This window comes from Microtus pennsylvanicus, chromosome 2 (assembly GCF_037038515.1).
Source record: "Microtus pennsylvanicus isolate mMicPen1 chromosome 2, mMicPen1.hap1, whole genome shotgun sequence".
NCBI classification, from domain to species: domain Eukaryota; kingdom Metazoa; phylum Chordata; class Mammalia; order Rodentia; family Cricetidae; genus Microtus; species Microtus pennsylvanicus.
The window spans coordinates 153,393,753-153,415,192 of NC_134580.1; the positions used below are offsets into that span (position 1 = coordinate 153,393,753).

General features: G+C 44.5%; 1 protein-coding gene across 3 annotated transcripts in view; it reads left to right on the forward strand.

Annotated features, from left to right (window-relative positions):
• The window catches only part of Myt1 (myelin transcription factor 1), a 59,680-nt gene extending 38,581 nt beyond the window's left edge, over positions 1 to 21,099 (forward strand). Inside the window, exons 13-23 of one of the 3 annotated variants that reach the window (XM_075963461.1) lie at positions 21 to 293; positions 2,694 to 2,848; positions 3,734 to 3,796; positions 3,922 to 3,990; positions 7,541 to 7,603; positions 8,022 to 8,105; positions 13,732 to 13,953; positions 15,613 to 15,704; positions 16,309 to 16,412; positions 18,752 to 18,895; positions 19,248 to 21,099. In XM_075963461.1, the coding sequence (XP_075819576.1) occupies positions 21 to 293; positions 2,694 to 2,848; positions 3,734 to 3,796; positions 3,922 to 3,990; positions 7,541 to 7,603; positions 8,022 to 8,105; positions 13,732 to 13,953; positions 15,613 to 15,704; positions 16,309 to 16,412; positions 18,752 to 18,895; positions 19,248 to 19,388 (1,410 nt within the window). In that variant the 3' untranslated portion in view covers positions 19,389 to 21,099. The remainder of the gene's footprint in view (positions 1 to 20; positions 294 to 2,693; positions 2,849 to 3,733; positions 3,797 to 3,921; positions 3,991 to 7,540; positions 7,604 to 8,021; positions 8,106 to 13,731; positions 13,954 to 15,612; positions 15,705 to 16,308; positions 16,413 to 18,751; positions 18,896 to 19,247) is intronic. The other 2 variants (XM_075963462.1, XM_075963463.1) reach the window with 2 other exon arrangements.
• Positions 21,100 to 21,440: the final 341 nt, after the last annotated feature.

Genomic DNA, 21,440 nt, shown 5'->3' on the forward strand with positions numbered 1-21,440 from the left:
CTTAACCTTCGTATTTACAGGCTGTGGACATTGAGGTAGATGAAAATGGAACTCTGGACTTGAGCATGCATAAACATCGCAAGCGGGAAAGCAACACTTTCCCCAGCAGTGGCAGTTGCGGTAGCAGCCCTGGTGTCAAGTCTCCTGATGTCTCTCAGCGCCAGAGCAATACCAGTGCCCCCAGCAGCTCCATGACCTCACCCCAGTCCAGCCAGGCATCCCGCCAGGATGAGTGGGACCGTCCCCTAGACTACACCAAACCCAGCCGCCTTCGCGAGGAAGAGCCTGAGGAGGTTGGTGCCAGGGCCCCGTGTGTAGCCTGAGTGTAGGCTTACAGTTGCTTTCAGGGCTACTGTGAACACTGTTTTCTTCTTAGATATTTTTTCCTTGCGAGGTTCACATAGAGACCCCTAGATCTGTCTCTTTTCACACAGGATTCTTCATCTTCAGAGCATCTGAAATTCAGGTTACAGTCTCCACCAAAGGTTTCACCGACACTGTTCAGTCTTGTTCCATAAACAGGGTGGGTCCTCTCACCTCTGTAGAATTTAGTGGCTAGCAACAATGTAGACTTTACAAAGAGGAGAGGGATGTCTCATATTTCTTGGAGATGATTAGGGAAAATCTTGTTTCCTTCATTTTGTGAGCTTTTCATCAAAAGCTTAGCTCTGGTCTCCCCAGGCTGCATTGCTCCCCTTCCCCAGCATATTCCATCAAACACAGTTGCTGTCCAGAGTTGTTTGATGCCTGGTTCCTTGGACTAGGGCAGTGAGGAATTCCTGACACAGGGGCATTGGGCTTGGGAGTCCTTGTGGTGGGCAATGGCCTGAATCCCCAAGAGCATGACTGACTGGTGGGAGAGGTAGTAACTTGAATCAGAGTCTAAGTTGGAGTATTCGCTTTCCTTTTGTTCTACATCTGAGTATAAAATGTGTGGTCTAAGGTGTGTTTCTCCATCCTACCAGGATGCTTCCTAAGAAACACTCTGGACAAACTGTGAGATAAACAGTCTCCACTTTCTGGAGGGACTCTCTGGAGGGAGTAGGACCATATAACTCTAGGATGTTGGTGAGGTAGTCTCCTCTTGCCCCTGGCAATCTACTAGCCTGTAAGTTAGTCCCCATTTCAAACCCTTTTTCACCTTGGGTAAAACTTAGGATTGCTCCATTTTGGGTGGAATAGACTGGGCTCTTGGTCTAGTTAACAGCCCCCTTGGGTCTCACTAATGGAGCCCTGGAGTGAGCACTCATGGTAGGGAAGTACACATCTATCTGACTCTGTGGAAACCAAATCATTCTTGCACCCGACAGGAGCCCTAGTAGAAGCAGGGGTGCCCTCTATGTAGTATCTGCACCATCTTCTCTCTTTCTTGGGCCTAGATCTTTGCAAGATTCATGCTTTACTTCCAGGGTTAAGTTGTTCCCTGGTCTGCTAAACATAACTTCTCAACTTCTTTATTAGGTTGTGGGTTGGTGGATGTTTTGGTACCCCCACCTGCCTTTTCCTTAACTCTAGTTCAGCTCTGGTCTTTTTATTATATTACATCAGCATATCCTCTTGAAACATCATTGTCTTCCCTGGACTGAGCTGCCATTTGTAGTGGGATTTCCGAGGTCCTCAGATCCACCTGTTGAGGCCTGTCCCGTGCCCCATCGGCAGCATTTGCCAGTTGTCCACAAACCTTTCCTCGCCCAACATTTCCTAGTCATATTTAACCCCCAAAAGCTCTTAGGGTAGGCTTCCCCATCCCTCTCCCTCTGCCCTGGATTCCTTACTTAGACCCTCCTCCTTACTTCAGTCCTGCCCAAAGGCTCACCAATTTTGATAGCAACTGCCCTGAGCCCCTTTTGTCCAGGGCCTCTATTTCCTGACTTTACTGACCTTGAAGACTTGTCTTAGTGTGTCCTTCTGAGGACCTTTGACCAGTTGCTCAGGCAAACAAATTGCTATCCTAGAGCTTTGTTTAGTGACAAGAATCATAATAGCTACTGCAGGTCAGCTTCCCAGAGCTGCTTTGTGGACTGCAGTTTCACAAATTTCACTTATTTGAGGGTTGCCTCATTTTAGATATAGAGCCTGAATAGCCTGTTAAAAATCTATAGTAAGTTGGTACATCCCTAGAACGTCAAATCTGGTGTACTTGTCTTGCTAAAAGAAGTCAGTCTAAGGCTGTAGGACCCCTGACTTTCAATGGAAGAGTTGTTGTTTCTCACTCCCTGTGCCACACCCATGAGTCTTTGGGTAGTCAGAAGATACCCACAGACCCACAGTTGAATTAGTGGTGTTTGTCAAGTGTCTGATCTGGCCAAGGCATCAGAGCGATCTCAAGCTTATTATGATTATCATTAAGCTACTAGTATGTTATCTAGCTTAGCTTTGGGATACATCAGCAACCTTATTTAGTGCCTGCTGATAGTTGAGCTTTAAAAATACTGCATTCAGGTGTTCATTCAGTGGTAATTTGGTGGAGGTTGACCCAAGTCAAGTGTCCTGGCTTTTCCTAGTGTGATCTTCTGTCTTGAGGTAGGAAGGCTTTCCTCCCTCTTTCATAAGGCAAAACATTTTATGGATGCTACTGAAGGGTCCCTCTTTGTTGCCCACTGTGTTGGATACCTGGCTTCCTTGCCGGTTGTTAAAATATTCCCTGCTGGTTTGTTTTTGTTTTTTTTGTTTTTTTGTTTTTGTTTTTTCAGTCAGAGCCAGCAGCACATTCTTTTGCTTCTTCTGAAGCAGATGATCAGGAGGTGTCAGAAGAGAACTTTGAGGAGCGGAAGTACCCAGGGGAAGTCACCCTGACCAACTTTAAGCTGAAATTTCTTTCCAAGGACATAAAGAAGGAGCTTCTCACGTAAGTGCTGCTTTGGCAGATTGGCTTCCCAGGAATCTTGGGAAAGCAGGTGTGGTCCCAGAACTCAGCAACCACCTAGTTCCAGGTAGTTCACAGTGTTGTGTTTTCTGTCAGCTCTGCACTGAGGTGACTATGAACATGAACCTCTGAAAGCAATTAAGAACCAGGAAGCTCCTCTGGCCCTGCCCACAATACAGAACAGAATAGGGCAAGATGAGGATTGTAGTCACAGGCAGAGAGGTCCATAAACACCAGCTCTCGGCTCTGGCAGCTGCTGGACCTCAGACTGGACACAAGCCGAACTTTTTAATTAATCTCTAATGCCACATGTCCTTAAAAGACTATGAAGGGTTGGGGGAGGGTTGAAGAGGAGGAGAGAGGCAGGGAGGGGAGCAGAGAAAAATGTAGAGCTCAATAAAAATCAATTAAAAAAGACTATGAAGTGCTATGCCTAGAACTTTTTCCTTACCTGTGCTCATAGCTAGTTTTATGGAGGATATAGGGATCCCCTTTCCTTAAACTGCACCCCACTAGTTTCTTTCTACCTTGGTATCCTGCCTTTCCAGAGTGGCTGGATCTATGTTCTCACTCTCAGAGAAGATTGTGCTGTTTAGGAGCTGGAGAAGGGAGGAGTGCCCCCACCTGTTCATGAGTACACATTTGTACACATAACATGCATATGAAAACACAGCACTCATGCTTCAGAGGCATCCTTACCTCAAGTTCCCTTTCCTTCTTGAGTTAAGTCGTATAGGAGAAATTTCCAGTCCCAGAAGTGAGGGCTGTGATCTGAGGATGTCCACCTGCCCTTAGTTGACTTGTTCTGGGGAAAGGCCTGCAGGTATGTATGGTCCTCTGTTCTGATGCTCTTTTTCTTTTGTTCAGCTGTCCCACCCCTGGCTGTGATGGCAGTGGTCATATCACCGGGAACTATGCCTCCCATCGCAGGTTCGTGCCCTGCTCCTCTGGCCTGACTCCAGTGCTTTGTGTGTGTGAGTGTGGGGGGTATCTTTCTCCTCATCTCCTTTGCTCCTCTCTATGGCTTACCCCATATCCCATCTCTTCTCTTTCAGCCTCTCTGGTTGCCCTCTTGCTGACAAGAGCCTCAGAAACCTCATGGCTGCCCACTCTGCTGACCTCAAGTATGTTTGCGCTCCCTGACTGCCTATTTCTTGGGCAGCTCCCTGGCTTTGCTCTCTCTTTTATGAGGCTCCTACCAAGTCAGCCTTCTCTAAGACACCATCCCAGGCTGGTCCTGCTTTCCTGGGATGGGGAAGAGGAGCAGGGCTTGAAAGGGATGACTCTGCTTGGCTGGGCTGTTGTCCTTGCACCTGTGACCCTGCTTTGAGCAATCTGACCTCTAAGCTCTGTCCATCTCACTTCCTGTACCGCTCCAGGTCTTTCCCACTCCTGAGAACTCTGACAGGGCTGCCGGGCCTGCTTTTCCTACTACCATTCTAAATACCGAGAAAAGCTGGAACTTAACCATGGCTTAGTGGCCACAGGCTACGGGGCTCTTGTCAAAAAAAAAAAAATCACTAAAGAGCCAGAGAATGCTTCTTGCTTTCCTTTTCCCCATGCCTTGGCTGCTCTGTTTCTCCCTGGTGTCCTCCCAGCCCTACTCAATGTTCTTGCCTTCTCTTTGCTGTTCCTCTCCATGCTTCTGTGCCCCTCTGCCAAACACTTAGGCAGAGCAGGTTCTGTGGAATCCACAACTGTCAGTTTCCCCGATAGTCCTCAGAAGTGAGGAGCAAGTACCCAGAGCTTTCCAGGCATCTGTTCTCTTGGAGCTGGAGCTGGGGCCTCCATTGTTTTTGGTTTTCATTTTCTCTGTTGACCTGTGACATTATAGCCTCCATGACCCTGTGCTGTGATTACCTTGTCCAGGAGACCAGAGCTGAGGAGAAACCTTGATACTGGGAGATACTGTCCTGTTCTTCTGTTCCTCACAGCAGGACCAGGGCCCTCCCTCTCATAGTCCTTTTGGATAGGTGTTCTGAATCTAGGCCAAAACTCACTGAGTCTGTTGTTTGGGGAACAGACAGGTGATGGATACTGGAGCTAGAATGCTGACAGCAAAAGGGACTTGCGCTGATTTATGGTAGGACAGAAATTCTTGGGTTTCCAGTACCCACTCTGCGTTTCACGCTAACCAGCTCCATTCCTTCTGGAAGTGAACGTCACGTTCATACCTTGTAGACTCACATGCTTTTTCACTTACATACAACACTGAGTCTAGTCCTGAAACTCAAAGTTGGAGAAGAGTCCTGTAAGCTCAGTGAACACCTCCCCACAGTCTTTTATTATCTTTGTATTTACTATATTTGTATTCTTACCTACCCTCACACCTATTTTTATATCCAATTCTGCTTCCTTTTCCAATTATGATTAGGGTTCATGGATTTCCAACACAGGGCCTCGAGAACTCTCTGTTTCAGGATATAACCGAACATTGTATTGAGGGCTAACAGTAGGAAACTTGACTGATACAGCCCTGGGAGGGTCTGCACTATAAATCTGTGAAAAACTTCAACACAAAACTTCTGTGGGCACAGCAGAGGAAAGTCTCCTTGCAAGGGTGGGCATCTCAGGTGTCCCCACTGCTTCCAAAGCTTTTATTGTCTCAGAGCTCTTTCTGGGTCCATTGCCTCACTGCTCAAGACTCCAGAAGACTCTTAGAAGAAGGCGACCATGACCTATTCCACACATTTCCTGATACCCCAGTGCTCCTGGGATCCTTGTTCTGTCTGGGTGGGCATCAGGCTGGCCAAAATGGTGCAAATGCAGTTCTTTTTGTGGCCTCCGTATGAACGGAAAAACGAAGACAAGCTCAGGCATGTTCTCTGTTTTTAAGCAAGTTCCAGGGTCATTTACTCTCCTTTGTATGAACAGGGGCTGCCTTGAGATGCTCAGTTCACATGGTAGGAGTATACATATTATATATGTATATACACACATATACATACTACCCTACACTGTGGAGGCATATCAGGCTATAATGAGGGTGGGCAACACCTCTGCAGCACAGGAATGAGGCACCGAGGGAGATCTGAGATGTCACCATGGCAGAATCATTACTTAGGTGTAGATTGTTCCTTCTTTACAAGCAAGACAGTTAGAAGCAGATGATAGACAGGGTGAAGGCAGTTCCAGCTCTTGTGGCAGCTTCCATAAGGAACATATGGAAAATACCTAGTCCTCTTAGCTTGTGGACACTGTCCTCTTTGAGCATAACTTACAGGAAAGCCATCAAATAACACATTAGCAAAGAATACAGAGCATTCTCCTGTGTGCTAGGCACCTGCCTGTTCTCTGGGAGCCGTAGACCCTCCCGAGACTCACTGGTGATATTGAGTATATCTGCATCTTACCCTGATGCCACTCATAACTCAGGCCTGGGTTGCTATGTGGTCACTGGGTGACCACTACTTTTTGTTCTAAACCTCTGCTGGATGCTTCCTTGATATGAAGACAAGGAGCAGGAGCCCTGGTCCTCAGACTGAGCTTCTTCCCACTAAAAGGAGAAACAAACTATTTTTATTTCCCTGTACTTGGACTTCTGGAAAGGAGGGCCATCATGGTGGTAAGGTAGCAGCTATACCATTATATGGCCTCATGAAGACTAGAGAAAGATTTGGGTGGGTCAACTGCCTGATAAACAAAGAAACACTGTGAGGGACACAAAAGTCTGGACAGACACACAGAGAAAGATCTGAGGGGGTCAGAAAAAAAATCACAAGAACTGGTGTCAGCTGTTCCATCCTCTGGAATGCCAGACTCCTAGCTTTTGTCCTTCTTATAAAAAATACTGCGTTCCAAAGGTCAGAGACTGGGTACAGAAAGTCAGACGCTTTCCAAGGCTAGGGTGCCTTGGAAACACTTTGGATAACCAACACCAAATGCTGTTTCCCACAAGATGGCGCTGTAATTAGGGGCAAGATGCAAAGCAGCAGAGCTATGGGTCCACCTCCAAGTCAACCCCATTCAATCAACACCTGCTGTCTTTTTCCATTTGGAAGAAAATAACTCAAGGAAAGTCCATGTTCATAATACTAAAGTTTAATTTCTACCACTTTATGGAATATGTTCATGAATTTTGTACTTCGTGTTTCCGATTTTACCCTTGCTGGGGTCCATCAACCAATAAAAATCACTGGCTGAGTTCTACATTCACCAAGCAGGAATCAGTGGCCATTGAGTTCTACATTCACCAAGCAGGAATCAGTGGCCGTACAGTGGGTACTCATGGGTACCTCTCTGAGTTCTTATGATTAGACCTAAAGCTTAGATGTGTTCTGGATAACCAGATGTGACTGGAACCCAATAAAAGTCTAAGCTGGGAGCCCACAACCTCCTTTGGATGCAATGAAAGCAGACCGTACCCAGTGCCTTCTCTTGGTGTCCGGTATAAAGCTGATCTCATTCAGCTGCTCTTCTCTTGACTTTCTGGGCTCCACTAGGAGTGGCTGGGCTTCATACTGAGTCTGTGAAATGACCTTATTGATCATGAAAACCTGTTGCTGGCAATGGCAGGCTAAGGTATGTGATGCTCTTTTGCAAAGAGGTGCAAAATTGGGGGATGTTTGTTTGAGGGACCTAGAGCTTATAATGATGATGGATTCATTTGAGAGCTGAGTCCAAAGAGGCAAATAATCTTTATGGGCTCTGGTCTCATCTTATGTTTCTCTGCAGGTGCCCCACACCTGGCTGCGATGGCTCTGGCCACATAACAGGGAACTATGCTTCACACCGGAGGTGAGTGGGGCCAAGGGTAGTGATGAAAGTTCTGACTTAGACAAAATTCTAATGTTCTGAATAAGATATTAAAGTTGCCAGCAACTAGAGTCCACTTGCATCTCTTTTGATTTGTTGGTGCTTCCAGAATTGTTAGGTATCCATATGCAGTAAAATAAAAAACCAAAGTATCAGATTAGAAGCTCCTGAAGATGTTTCCCACTTCTGATGGTTCTGTTGCCCTGTTTGAAGGTCGTGTAAGAGCCGGCTCTGTTCCATAAGAAAGCATAACTGACAAGTCAGCTGACTGATTGATCCTTTCTTCCCTCCTTCCCACCCCCACAGGGGGCCACAGAACTTGAGGGAGTAGCGTGAGGCAGACAGTGAGGGAGCTGCTGTTCTGGGACTGAGGTGGCATATTTTCCTCTTTCAAAACCAGTTTGTCAGGCTGCCCACGTGCCAAGAAGAGTGGACTCAAGGTGGCGCCTACCAAGGATGACAAGGAGGACCCCGAGTTGATGAAGTATGTAGGGCTATACTGGCTCCTTCATTGTTTTGAAAAATCGAGGGTTTTTGTATGTTATAACTAAACAACAACAAAAAAATCAAAATAATGCCTTTTGAATACAAATCTGGGACCCCAGAATTTGGGAGGTTAGAAGCAGGATCGTTGAGTTTAATCCTTCCTGAGCTAGTGAGAACCTGTCTCAAAGCCAAAACAAAATGAAACAACTTATTCTAAACTTTTCCTCACATCTGGCCATTAAATTGATTGATAATAATATTCATTTTTACAGAAGAACTGGAACCTGACACATTGTTTCCTGGATATTGAACCCAGAGCATGTTATCTGGGTTCAGGTCAGAGGTATTTTGGTGGGACTTTGGGAAGTTAAGCGCCCTACTGCCCTGATGTGGTTCTGGGATCCCCTATATTTTGTCTGACAAGAAGGCTCAGGTGTTTTAGAGGGCACTACATTAGGAAGATATTGCATCTTTGAATATCATGGGTCTGATCACCAGCATATCTGTCTAAAGCAGTTGTTGTCAACCTTCCTAATGCCTTGACCCTTTAATATACAGTTCATGTTGTGGTGATACCAAATCACAAATTATTTTTGTTTCTACTTCATAACTATAATTTTGCTACTGTTATTAATTATAATGCAAATATCTATTTTCTGGTGGTCTTGGGCAAATCTTGTGGGTCATTCAACTCACAGGTTGAGAGCCCTTTGTCTAGAGCTGGTTAAGCAGGACAGTCTGGAAGAGCTAACACTGGAAACTGGACCCAGCACAGGGACTAAAGAGGATATACTTGGTCTTTATTTTCTCCCCTCTACAAATTGTTTTCTTTTTCTGATTACCAGTTAGATACAGAGTATAAATTCTCTAGCTTACCAGTGAAAGGTTATTCAGTGAAGTAAACACTCATAGCTAGTATTTTGTCCTTAGCTTGTGCTAAGGTATGGTCTATCTGATGCTGGGGGAGTTTTGTTTTTTGAGACAGGGTTTCTTTGTGGAGCCTTGGTTGTCCTGGAACTAACTCAACTCTGTAGACCAGACTAGCATCGAACTCACAGACATCTGCCTGCCCCTGCCTCCCAAGTGCTGGGATTAAAAGTGTGAGCCACCACCGTTTACCTGGGGTAATTTTTTAAAAAGTAGTTCTTAAAAGCTGGGTCACTTTTAATCCTAGCACTTTGAAAGCAGAGACAGCAGATTTCTGTCATTTCTAGTCTAACCTGGCCTGGTCTTCAGAATATTTGATATCTCTGTGCTTGAAAATTTGAACTAGATGAGAAGTGATAAGTACGGTTTGGTTGTCAGGAGTAGATAGATATTGGCTTTTAGAAGGACACATGTGTATGTTCATACACATGAAAAAAATCTTTTTGCTGTGGGACAATGATCTTTTATCCTGTCACTTGTATTATTTTTAATAAAATGCTGATTGGCTAATAGCAAGGCAGGAAGTATAGGCAGGGAAAACAGGCAGGAAGTAGAGGCGGGGTGAGGAGAACAGGAGAATTCTGGGAAGATTCAGTTGGCAGTCATTATCCAAACACAGAGGAAGCAAGATGTGACTTCCTCGCTGAAAAAGGTACCAAGCCATGTGACAACACAGACAAGAATTATGGGCTAATATAAGTTATAAGAGTTAATAAGAAGCCTGAGCTAATAGGCCAATTAGTTTATGATTAATGTAGACCTCTGTGTGTTTCTTTGGGACTAAACAGGTGGGACAGAAACCTCTGTCAGCATCTTTTTGGTTGTGAGCCTAACCTTTAACGGCTGAGCCATCCCTCCAGGCCAACATCTTTTTATTGAGTGAAAATAGTGTGGTCCTTCTGATCTAAGACTATGATCTATGATAATACCTCTTGGCTTCATCTTAGTTCTTGGTTTCTTTCCCCATGGAGTGTTATTTTCTGACCATCTTTCATGCCCTGGTCAATATAAAAAATATTCTCTCAAATTGCCTCCTTCCCATTGCAACTTTTGCATCTGTCCTTAAAACTTACCTATTTTCTGTGTCACTGACTTTCCATTAACACAGGCAGAGCTTGTGGAACCGTTCCCCCTATCAGATAACTCCTTATATGCATTCCAGTAATTCCTTTCTTACCACCTTGGTCTAAATGTCTTTTACAAATCCTTTTGCAGAGTCATTTGCTGTTGTTGACCATTCTATAAATCTCCTGAAATTATTGAGAGCCGATGAATAACATTTGAAACTCTCCTTTCTCTCTGTATCTTTCCTCTTATTCCTCAAAATACATAGAAGATATCCATTGGGGAACTAAAACCATCACCTGCTTTACCCATTTAGATTGCTTATTTTATTAATTTATTATATTAATTTCATATATATTTCTTATCTTTTCCTATTTATTTTTTTATATTCATTTTATTAGCTATTATAATTTCCCCCAATTAGGAATCAGAGACAACTTTTAAGCTTGGAGACTTTGTTTTAACATTTCTTCATTTGGTATCAGGGTAGAACTTCAAGACTACTTTCCTATAATCCGTTTTCATTTTTCCTTGAGGAAAGTAAAAGCCTTCTTTCATGATTTGCTATAGCCAATGCATGGGCTAGAACTTTAATGGGGGGAACAGAAAATAGATCATAGCAATGTACCATTACCTTACCAGGGGTTCCAGAAAGTTCCCATATCTTTTGTGGTTCTTTTTTCTTTTTCTTTTATTTTTTTTAAAATTTATTTATTATGTATACAGCATTTTGTCTGCATGCCAGAAGAGGGCATCAGATCTTATTATAGATAGTTATAAGCCACCATGTTGTTGCTGGGAATTGAGCTCAGGAGCTCTGGAAAAACTGCCAGTGCTCTCAATCTCTGAGCCATCTCTCCAGCCACCAAGATTTATTTAGTTTATGTATATGAAAGGTTTGTCTGCCTATCTGTCTGCATATCAGAAGAGGTCACCTGAGACTACAGTTATAGATGGTTGGGAGCAACCAAATGGGTGCTGGGAATTGAACTTGGGACCTCTGAAAGAGCAGCCAGTGCTCTTAACCACTGAACCATCTCTCTGGCTCTTTTTTTTTTTGTGGGTCTTAAGTGATACAAGTTCCTGAAGCAAAAATACGGTTGACTACTTCGATTCTTCTGTGGCAAGGTGGCCAGGGGTGGGGAATGATATGTCTTCTGGGGACTTATGGACAAGTGCTTACCATCTGTGATGCAGTCTGTGGGTGCTTGTATCATTGTAAGAGAGCAGGTTTCCTGCAGTACTCACCTGCAGGTGGAGATATGCAATGTCACAGGCTCAAACAGGGATGAGTCCCTAACAAATTTCCCAGGATATGGGAGTTTCAAGACTGACCATTAGTAAAGCGTATAGAGGGTTCTCCCAGGAGGTAAACAGTAGAAATGATGGCTCTGGTTTGGGGGGTTGATCAGGATTTAGGTGCCTGTTGAGGCTAGACCCAGTGGGTTTTCAAGAAGCAGGCCTTCCCTGACTATGTTGTTTGCTGAACCAACAACAGCCAGACACTCACTTAGCAGAAAACAACTTGACCTGGGATTACTTTTCTTCTCAGAGCTTGTTCAAGCTGTGGTCAAAATCTAGTTGGACACAGAAGAGAAGATTACACAGCATTACATCATTCAGAAGGGGTTGCCATCACCAACTGTTTTATTTAGTCTAATAAACTTTATTTTGGGGTGTTAAATCAACAATGCAGAACATGTGCTGGTTAAATCTTTGTGTGAAAAAATTATTTTTTTTCTTGAAAATCCAGGAATTTGCTTGGGATTATATGGATACCTTTATCAAGCATATCAGCAAGGACCCTGTGGGATGTGATACAGTTGGTGAATTTGAAAATGATTAAGGTTGAAATTGGTATTTTTCAAATTAGCTGGGGAAATAGTTTTCCTCTTTCTAAAGTACTGTCAACTTTGCTTTTTAAAAACAAAAATTCTGCAACTAGGAAGAGACTGTGATCTTGATATTATGTAGACTAGATATCATGCAGCACTTACAGGATGAATTTCCTAACGTCATTATGACAAGAATGGGGTGTCTTCAAGTATTTACATTGTATAGAGCCTCCTCTCACTCAATAAAATATGTATAACTGACCATCATCTTTAAACAAGTGCACACTAAAGCAGAAACTTTAATGGATATAGTAACTCCTACAGAAGGATGGATTTTGTTATGAGTTGTAGTTTGGCAAGGGTTGTGGTAGAATGTCCATCCTTAAAGGGTCATATAAGCACTGGTTGAGACTAAGTCATATCAACACTTTGAGGTCATAGAAGTCAACAGAAGTTCTAATGTGGAGGTCAGGTGATGGTGCTTCCCTCACTCTATTTACCACTCCTGGAAGTCCATGTTGCCCCACCAACCCAGCGTCTGGCAGTTATTCCTCTGTTCTATGCTATCTTGGATCCATGTCTCATGTCACAGCACACATGACTTCTATGTCCCACCGTGCGTTCTGGGAAAGATAAGCTTATCAGAAGATCATGGAAGCCTGCCAGCTCATGCCCTAATTCATGTCTCAATGTGATGTCAAAGTCAAATATTTTTGAAGATTTGACACCATGGTTAAAAGAAAAAGGAATCATTCCTGAATACTGCCTACATATGAGATTCCAGTGAACAGTAGTGACTCCTCCTTGCAAGGAGGTTAGGAGTTTTTCAAGTGGTTAGAAAATTTCACCTGGGGGCTGGAGAGATGGCTCAGAGGTTAAGAGCATTGCCTGCTCTACCAAAGGTCCTGAGTTCAATTCCCAGCAACCACATGGTGGCTCGCAACCATCTGTAATGGGGTCTGGTGCCCTCTTCTGGCCTGCAGGCATAGACACAGACAGAATATTGTATACATAATAAATAAATAAATATAAAATTTTTTTCACCTGTCTGAAGTAGCTGAATAACTTATTTCAGCTGGGCATTTCAGCTTGTAATAGTGGGGACTCAGTAGGGGTTCTATCCCAACCCTAAGATTGGCTGTCTTTGCATCCAGATTTGAGGAGCTAGACAATTGAATGTGAGCTATCTAGAGCCCGTGTGTGTGTGTGTGTGTGTGTGTACGTACGTACGTACTCTTGGTGTGTCCTTATTTTAGGCTGCAGGCTGAGATCAACTTGTACTGACCTTGTGTACATTCTATTGTCTGAGGTCTACGTGGGCTGGAGGAGCAAGAAGGGAAGGAGAGGCAAGAGAGAGGGCCCTGGAAAAGGTGGATAGGAAACTATCTCCAAGGGTTTCCTGGAGATGAGGTAGGGTTTCACTTTGCTGCCATTGCCTTGCTACTCTCTGTCTGGGCATTGTGCCCTGTGCTCCAGGAATAGGATACAGTAGGAGACTATCTGGCAGCAGGAGACTGCTTCTGGTCCTCTATCTTCCTGAAGATGTCCTGCCCCCGACTTCTTTGTATCCAAAGAGAACTCTGTAAAGAAGGGCAACAGTATCCTTGGGCCATAAGTATTTTCCAGGTGCTTAGCATATAGTGAACATGTGGTGAATGATGACTTAACAGTGTTTCATTTGTTGGAGAGGACTGAAAGTTTTTAGATTGAAGATCTTGTTCTGGGCCCTGGGTTGAAGGATTTGAAAACCCTGCAAAGCCAGGGCCCCTGTGATCACCTCAGTCTTTCTGTGTCTAGGTGCCCAGTTCCAGGCTGTGTGGGGCTCGGCCATATCAGTGGCAAATATGCCTCTCACAGGAGTGCTTCTGGCTGCCCGCTGGCTGCTCGGAGGCAGAAAGAGGGTACTCTCAATGGTTCATCTTTCTCCTGGAAGTCGCTGAAGAATGAGGGCCCTACTTGCCCAACCCCAGGCTGTGACGGCTCTGGCCATGCCAATGGCAGCTTCCTCACCCACCGAAGGTACCTGACCCACATGTCAGCAATCAGGGACCTTTTGGCTGGAACATAACCCCTGGGTGGGGGAAGCAATCCAATACTCAGTGGGACCAGCAGTTCTGCAAGGGAAAGCAAGACCCAAGTAGCTGAATGAGAGAAGTCATGGAAGCTGTTGGTACCAGATGGTGTTTATTTTGCTTTCAGAATGTGTTTGTTCTAATAAGTATTCCTCTGTGCACTAATGTTTATTGTCCCTATGAGCAGTGCTATGCTAAACATGGAGACCACAATGAATAGACTCCTATCTCTGCCCATATTTGACTTCTCGTCTCCTATACCTTGTGTCCTGCCCCTTACATTGGAGCCTGTTTTATTGGGGTGGGAGGGAAGGCACTTGCTTGCTTTGCAAGGGACCTGGTAGCTAGCCCTCTTCTTGCCTAGACAGTGCTCATTCTGTTCACAATACCTACCATGGCTGAGTTGGCTTTGCTTCACCAGACCCCCTTCCACTCTGTTCTAAGAGGTCACTAACCTTATCCAGTAGCCTTTGTCTGGAGTGAAAGCCAATATCTACTCCCTTCTTTTTTCCTCCCCCTTTCTTCTTTTTCTTCCTTCTCTCCCTTATTTCTTATTCCACTTACAGAGTCAGTTAATGCATCCATTCAATGAAAACATTTACAGAGAGTCCATCTAACATCAAGGAGTAGAGACAGAGAAGAAAACAAAAGAACAACAACCCTTTGCATTTTTGAGTGTGTTTTGGGTAGGGTGGGTGGGGGACAGATAGCATAAACAAATGAGAGTTTTTGTATCTGGTGAATAGTAATCAGGGTTCATGGGAAAACAGCAGAGTAGTGGGCAAAAGAGTACTCTGGAGAAAAAAACCCAGAAAATTACTCTCCATGAGATGTATGTAGAAAAAGCCCTCAGACACCTGGAACTGGAGAGAGCCTGGAACATCTGCTTGGTAAGGTGACAAAGGAAAGCAGGCAGAACTTTGTAAACAAGTATCTTGCCAATTGCCTCTGAGAGTCAGGTACCTACTTGGGAGCACATAATAAAGGGGGTCTCATTTAGGCAGCTAGGATGGCCACAGCATATAGACCATAAGGAAAATGACAAGAAGGCCAAAGAAGAGGCTGCGAGAGCCTGGGCCGTGTGGGCCCAACCGAACTCTGTGCTTCCCAAGTACATTTCACTTTGTCTCCATTTTGATTTATGATGTGGATGAAATCATTGCAAAAACATGAAGTAATGTATGATAATCCACATGCTTTTATATGTTTTTCTGTATTCAAGGAATCACCTGTGAATGCTGGTACAACCATATCCTGAAAGATCTCTCAGGGGGGTGGGGGCATACAGGCCTTGACCCTTGTTCAGAGAGAGGACTAACACCTGGAGGCAGCAATGCCCTGGTTCCTTTAGGACCTATGGAGAGCCATGACAGTGCCAAACAGGAAGAGATCTGAGGGGGCACCTTCCCGGGCCCCTTTCCTGGAGTGCAGCCTTGCTCACCAGGCAGGGAAGGCAGCTGAGGTGAAGCAGTGCCACCATAGGGAGGCATCCAATGTCATCTAGGTGAGGTAGAATATGCTTGGTGTGGCCCTAATGTAGGATCCTGGACATGCTTTTGCACAATGTCCCTGAACTGGTCAGTGACGTGTGAACTTCTGCTTCTAGTTTGTCTGGCTGTCCCAGAGCAACCTTTGCTGGAAAGAAAGGAAAACTCTCAGGTGATGAGATCCTCAGCCCAAAGTTCAAGACAAGTGATGGTGAGGATGCCCTTCTGGGATGCCCCCTTTTTATCATTCTCTCTGTACTGTGGAAAGGGTATGGGATGCTGAGCTCCCCTGAGAATGAACCATGGTAGATAGTTCTTTCCCTGAGCCAACTGGCCTATTAACTTAGCCCTGAAGTTCTCAATGCCTGGGCCCAGGACTTCTGGTTTCACTTGACGGTCATGTTCGCTCTGATCTTGGGTTTTGTGACTGTATGGATCAGAGTCTGATAGGAGGGCACCAAAAGCCATGCCCATGAGTTTGTGGACAGCGTGGCTCCTCCAATTTAGGCAAGGGGATTCTCTTTGAATACATCTACCTTTGGTCATGGCACTTAATGTCTCTGAAGAGACCATTGCATTCTGCAAAGGTCAAGTCTTGAGGAAAATAATACTGTTCTCAGTTTCTAAGATATCCCAGTATCTATGCCCAAGAACTAACTTCTGCATAAAGACCTCCTTTTGTCTCCAAAGCAGCAGTTGGACAGAGATGCATCTGGTTTTCTCTTTTCTTTCTCCTTCCTTCCTTCCTTCCTTCCTTCCTTCCTTCCTTCCTTCCTTCCTTCCTTCCTTCCTTCCTTCCATTTATTTTTTGACAGTGCTGGAGAATGATGAGGAGATCAAGCAGCTAAATCAGGAGATACGAGACCTGAATGAGTCCAACTCGGAGATGGAGGCTGCCATGGTACAGCTGCAGTCCCAGGTAGGTGGACTTGACTCTTCCCTGTCGTCCAGAACCAGCCTGTAGGTTGCTGTTTCCATCAATATCACTGGTGATGAACTGATGGAAGCCCAACTCACAGCACACAGTGCACTGGTTAGCTGCCCACTCACTGCATTGCTTGGGAGTCTTACTTCTAGGTGGCTAGTGTTAGTCATTGTCTTGGATAGCTTCACTGGCAAGAGCAATCTGTTAGTGTTCTGACTTTGCTAATACTGGTTGTCCAGTTCGTGTTTCCAGTCTCATTAGCACTAGCAGATCCTCTGTTCTGTTCTTGCCTGGACCCGCAGAGCCAAACATCAGTGGCAGGGCTTGCCTATCCCCACCTAAAGAGCTCCTTGCTTTCCTCAATAGAATTTGGGTTAGATTAGAACCTTTCCACTTCCTTGTTCTTGGAGGAACACTTTTAGTGTTGAGTGCTGGTGAGCATGGCTGTTGCTTGGTAACAGGGCTACTGCTGGCTACTCAGTGGGCCTAGGGCAGAGCTGGTGTTGTGTGAGTGTCCCCTAATGTGTGGAGAGAGGACAGGAAAGGTACACAGAACACATCAAGGGCAGAAAAGACAAACTGGAAAACAACAGGCCCTTTTCTGGAGGCAGCAGTCATGCTATGTTCCACATATGTCTTGATCTAGTTTCTCCACGGGCTAATGCCATTTCGAGAGCTTGTGTATATACAGCACCAATCATGGAGTCAGGAAGAGCTTGTACTATATGTCCTGTACATAATGGCGTATTCTCCCCAGGATCACTGGAAGTGACAACAGGAGGGAAAGAGTCTTTTATCTGGGACCATCAACATTTTCTACCTGTCTTTGGATGAGACACAGTACAGTGTAGGTCATCTCTCAGAGTCCCCAGAGCCTTCATCCTTGTGATAGCACATCTTATTTCTCTTTTTGCCAAAACCCATGTTTTTAGACTTATTTTTGTTAAAGATTTAATTTTTGTTTTTAGTTGCATACATTTGATATGTCTGTATATGGGTTTGTGCACATTGCCCAGATGAGAGCTTTGAATCCCCAGGAGCTGAAGTTATAAGAGATTATGAACTGCCTGATATGTGTGCTGGGAAATGAATCTGGATCCTCTCCAAGAGCAATACATACTCTTAACTTCCGAGTCATCTCTCCAGCTCTTTAAATTTATTTATTTATTTATTTATTTGTTTATTTATTTATTGTGTGTGTGTGTTTGTGTGTGTGTGTGTGTGTGTGTGTGTAAATGCCTATGGAGGTCCAGATATCCCTGGAACTAGTTACAGGCAGTATTGAGTCACATTATATAGGTGCTAGGATTCAAACTCAGGTCCTCTGAAAGAGTAGTAGCACTCTTTAGCTACTTAGCATCTCTCTTGCCTCAAGACTCAGTTTTTAAAGAGCTTGTTGTGGTGGTACTTAGCTACGTAGAAGGTTGAGGCAGGAGGACTGTTTGAGCTCATAGGTTTAAGAGCAGCCTGGACAATACAGAAAGATTACACCACCTTTAAACTACAAAAAAAAAAAGCCTATCTTTGAAAGACTGATTACTTCTTTTTACTAGCATTTCTTTGAAAGTTTTAACTTCCAAATTTCAGTAGAATGGCTAAAAGGGAAGGAGTAAGGTCTCTAGAACTAACCTTAGTCACCACTGGCAGAGCAGAGCACTCAGACAGCTCGCTGTCTTGCTCACAGATTGTCTTTCCATGAGTTCAGTCTTTTACTCCTTGAAGACATACAGTTAAAGTTGGGGCTGTCTTTTAATACTAGGAAACCCAGAAATAGCATAATCCTATGTAAGTTCACTGCCAGGGCGTGGAAGATGGAGTAATTTGTCTGTATAAAGCCTGAAGATGTGCCTGGAGCCTAGGCAGTCAGCTCACTGGTCTTTTGTGGGAGGAAAACACTCAGAGGTAGGGGCAACCTAGCACCCAGAAGTTGAATGCAATTTTTCTTATCATACAAAAAGAAACAAAAGCCTGACAAAGTAAGAGCACAGCTGGAATGGGCAGAGATTGAGCTCAGGGTGCCTTGGAATCTGTGTTTTTCATCCCACCACTAGGAGGGACAAGGCAGAGAAAGCCAGATGTAGACTTAGGTACTTGGCATACCAGCTCCTTTCTCCTTTGGACAGAGGCTACTTCCAGAGGACCTTTTCTCTCTCCACTTAGGGATCAGGACTCTACCATCTCTTTCCCTTGATGGGTACCTCACAGCAAGCAGGACCAAGCCTCTTTCCCACTAATGAGCTTTGTCTTTTCCCAGAATATTGTGAGGCATGGCCAGTGGTTTCTCAGCAATCCAGGGCCAAGGGAAGGTAGTATTTTCTATGTCTCTACAACAGATCTCTTCCATGGAGAAGAACTTGAAGAACATTGAGGAGGAGAACAAGCTCATTGAGGAGCAGAATGAGGCCCTATTTCTGGAATTGTCCGGGCTGAGCCAGGCCCTCATCCAAAGTCTTGCCAATATCCGCCTTCCACACATGGTAGGCAGCAAATCACCTGTGGGTATTACAGATGAGCTGGCAGCTACCCTAGGGACAGTTCAAGGGTAGGAAGAGTGGGTATACCTCACGGCTCTGTTTATGATTCCTGAGGGAAGGATCCTGTGGGAATAGTGCCATCCCCTTGGTAGTGTTCTCAGTGCTCTGGTAGGGTAGGTGTAGGTCCTGAGTAGCTCATGAATTGGGGTATAATGGGGTTTCAATGATGGTGAGTCTTGTTATGATTTTTGGTTTTGGCAGGGGTGTATTAGACCTGGGATTGAGGCTTTCCAACTAGTTTCTACTATGTGGGGTCCACTCTAGTAAGGCCTGCTAACCTGGTTCTGTTCTCTAGGAGCCAATATGTGAACAAAATTTTGACGCCTATGTGAACACCCTCACTGACATGTACTCCAATCAGGATTGCTACCAGAACCCGGAGAACAAAGGCCTTCTGGAAACGATCAAGCAAGCTGTGAGGGGCATTCAGGTTTAGGCTGCACTGCGCAGAGGAGTCTCCACTCTGCTCCTCACAGTGGGACTTCTGACTTATAGCTACTTCTAACTGGCGCCGCCTGGGTGGAGCCTTGGGCAGCTTACCCAAAGGGAAGCCTGGAAATCAGTGTCTCCTGTGATGTCCTCATTAGGCCCAGGCATGAAGACCTCTCTACATGGATGTCTGGTGACACTGAAGTATTATTACAAAGTGATTTATTTTTGCTTTTTGAAAGAAATCTGAAGAGCAGCTCAAAGTCTCCAGTGGAAGCTCATGGACAAGGTTCTCAGGGAAGTTTTGGAGTTTGCAGCCACAGTATTCCATTGTCTGTCGAGATGGGGAGGGCAGCCATGGACTTGGTGGGTGTTAGTCTCAGCAGGAGGGCATGCCTAGGCTTCTGGAAATGCTCACTGAGGCCCATGTGGCAAGTATGTTTTGTGTTTTCATTTAATTCAGCTTTGTGTTAAAGATGCACAATGATCTGCTTCAGAGGTGAATCTAGGGACAGGCCTTCCAGATGGCAGTCTACACAACTGACGGGCATCATAGGAAGTCAGCTGAAGGTATTTTTCACTTGGAGGCCCTGGAAATCAGCCACTTGCCTGGGAAGCAGATGCCTGTAAACCATGCAGACCAGCTTCCTCCTGGCTCCAGTCTTTAAACCCCTGGCCTGGTCTCTAAGTCCAGGACCACTGGGCCAGGCTTCTTCTGTCTGTATTTCCACCCGGGTGCTAGACCAACCATTGTTATCTTTTCCTGTGTAGGCTTGCTCTCTATCCAAGGTGACTAAAGTGGGGACTGAGATCAGAGGTTAATTGTTAATGGGAGACCACCAAGATTTCACTTCTTTTTAGATCCATTCAAGATGTGAAAAGGGTAACTTTTAATTTAATGTGTTAAAAACACAATGTTCTTACTGTGTAAATAGAGTCCAAGTCAATTGTGACTGCAATTCCAAATTAGTATTTAAAAGTAGAGAAATTGCACTTCCTGGAAGACACTGAAAGTAGCTAGTTTATTCTGTAAATTATTTAATTTTGTCATGATATAAGTATTTATATTCATACCCTCTTATGTTAAATGTTTGGTATTTATTATTTTATTTATTAATTTTATACTATTTCAACTAGACTACACACTTGGGCACCATAAGAGTTACATAAGTTAAATCAAAACAAAAACATTTATTTGACTATAAGATAGGCCACAAAGAATCTTGATATAACTCCTAGTTATAATTTTGATGCAACTGAGTTATTTTATATATATTTTGTTATTTATTCTTTTAATAATGGAATTTTTTAAAAAAGTATTTTGTAACTGAGGAATTTTGATAATTTGGGTTTTCTCACCATTGGTCCAGCAGAGAGAAAGGTGTTTTGGTTTTCTTTCTCCCTTTGAGTTCCTTTTGTCAGGCCAATAACAGCAAATGGAATTCTGTATTTATTACTATTTACGTGTAGTGCAGATGTGTGTGTTCTGATGTTTCTTGTGTTGCATTTGTGGAGGTTCTTATGGATGATTCATGTTGCTGTGAGGAAGTGCTGGCCATGATCAGTTCTAGGTAGCTGCCTGGACACACTGGCCAAGCTGCCCAGGACCTTGATACCCCAATACTGTGACCCTCCTTCCTCAGGAAACACGTTGGACCCACAGTACTTCGTGGTGTGTTTGGAGGGTGATTTCTAATAAAAGTCTCACTGTGCATAGGTGCTATGGTCTGTGAGGAGGCTGCTGCTCCGCTCCCTGTGCTTCAGGGAGTGCTGTGTGGGTGGGCATGGTAAGAAGGCTCTTTTAAGTCTTTCTATGGTACTAATGTGGATCAGCCAACACTTCTGCTGGGCCTGCCTTCCCCGAAGTGTGGTTCTTCAAGGTCTAACTCACTGCATCTTACCTTTTCCCACAAGCCAGGCATGTCCAAATTATATATATATTTTTTTGCCCCCAGGAGTTTCTCTTATATTGAGGAAGAAACAGTCATCCTGTCTGAGTTGCTAGATTAGAGGTGTGCAGTGTCCCTGTGTTTTCACACCGTCTTTCTTAGCCATGAGT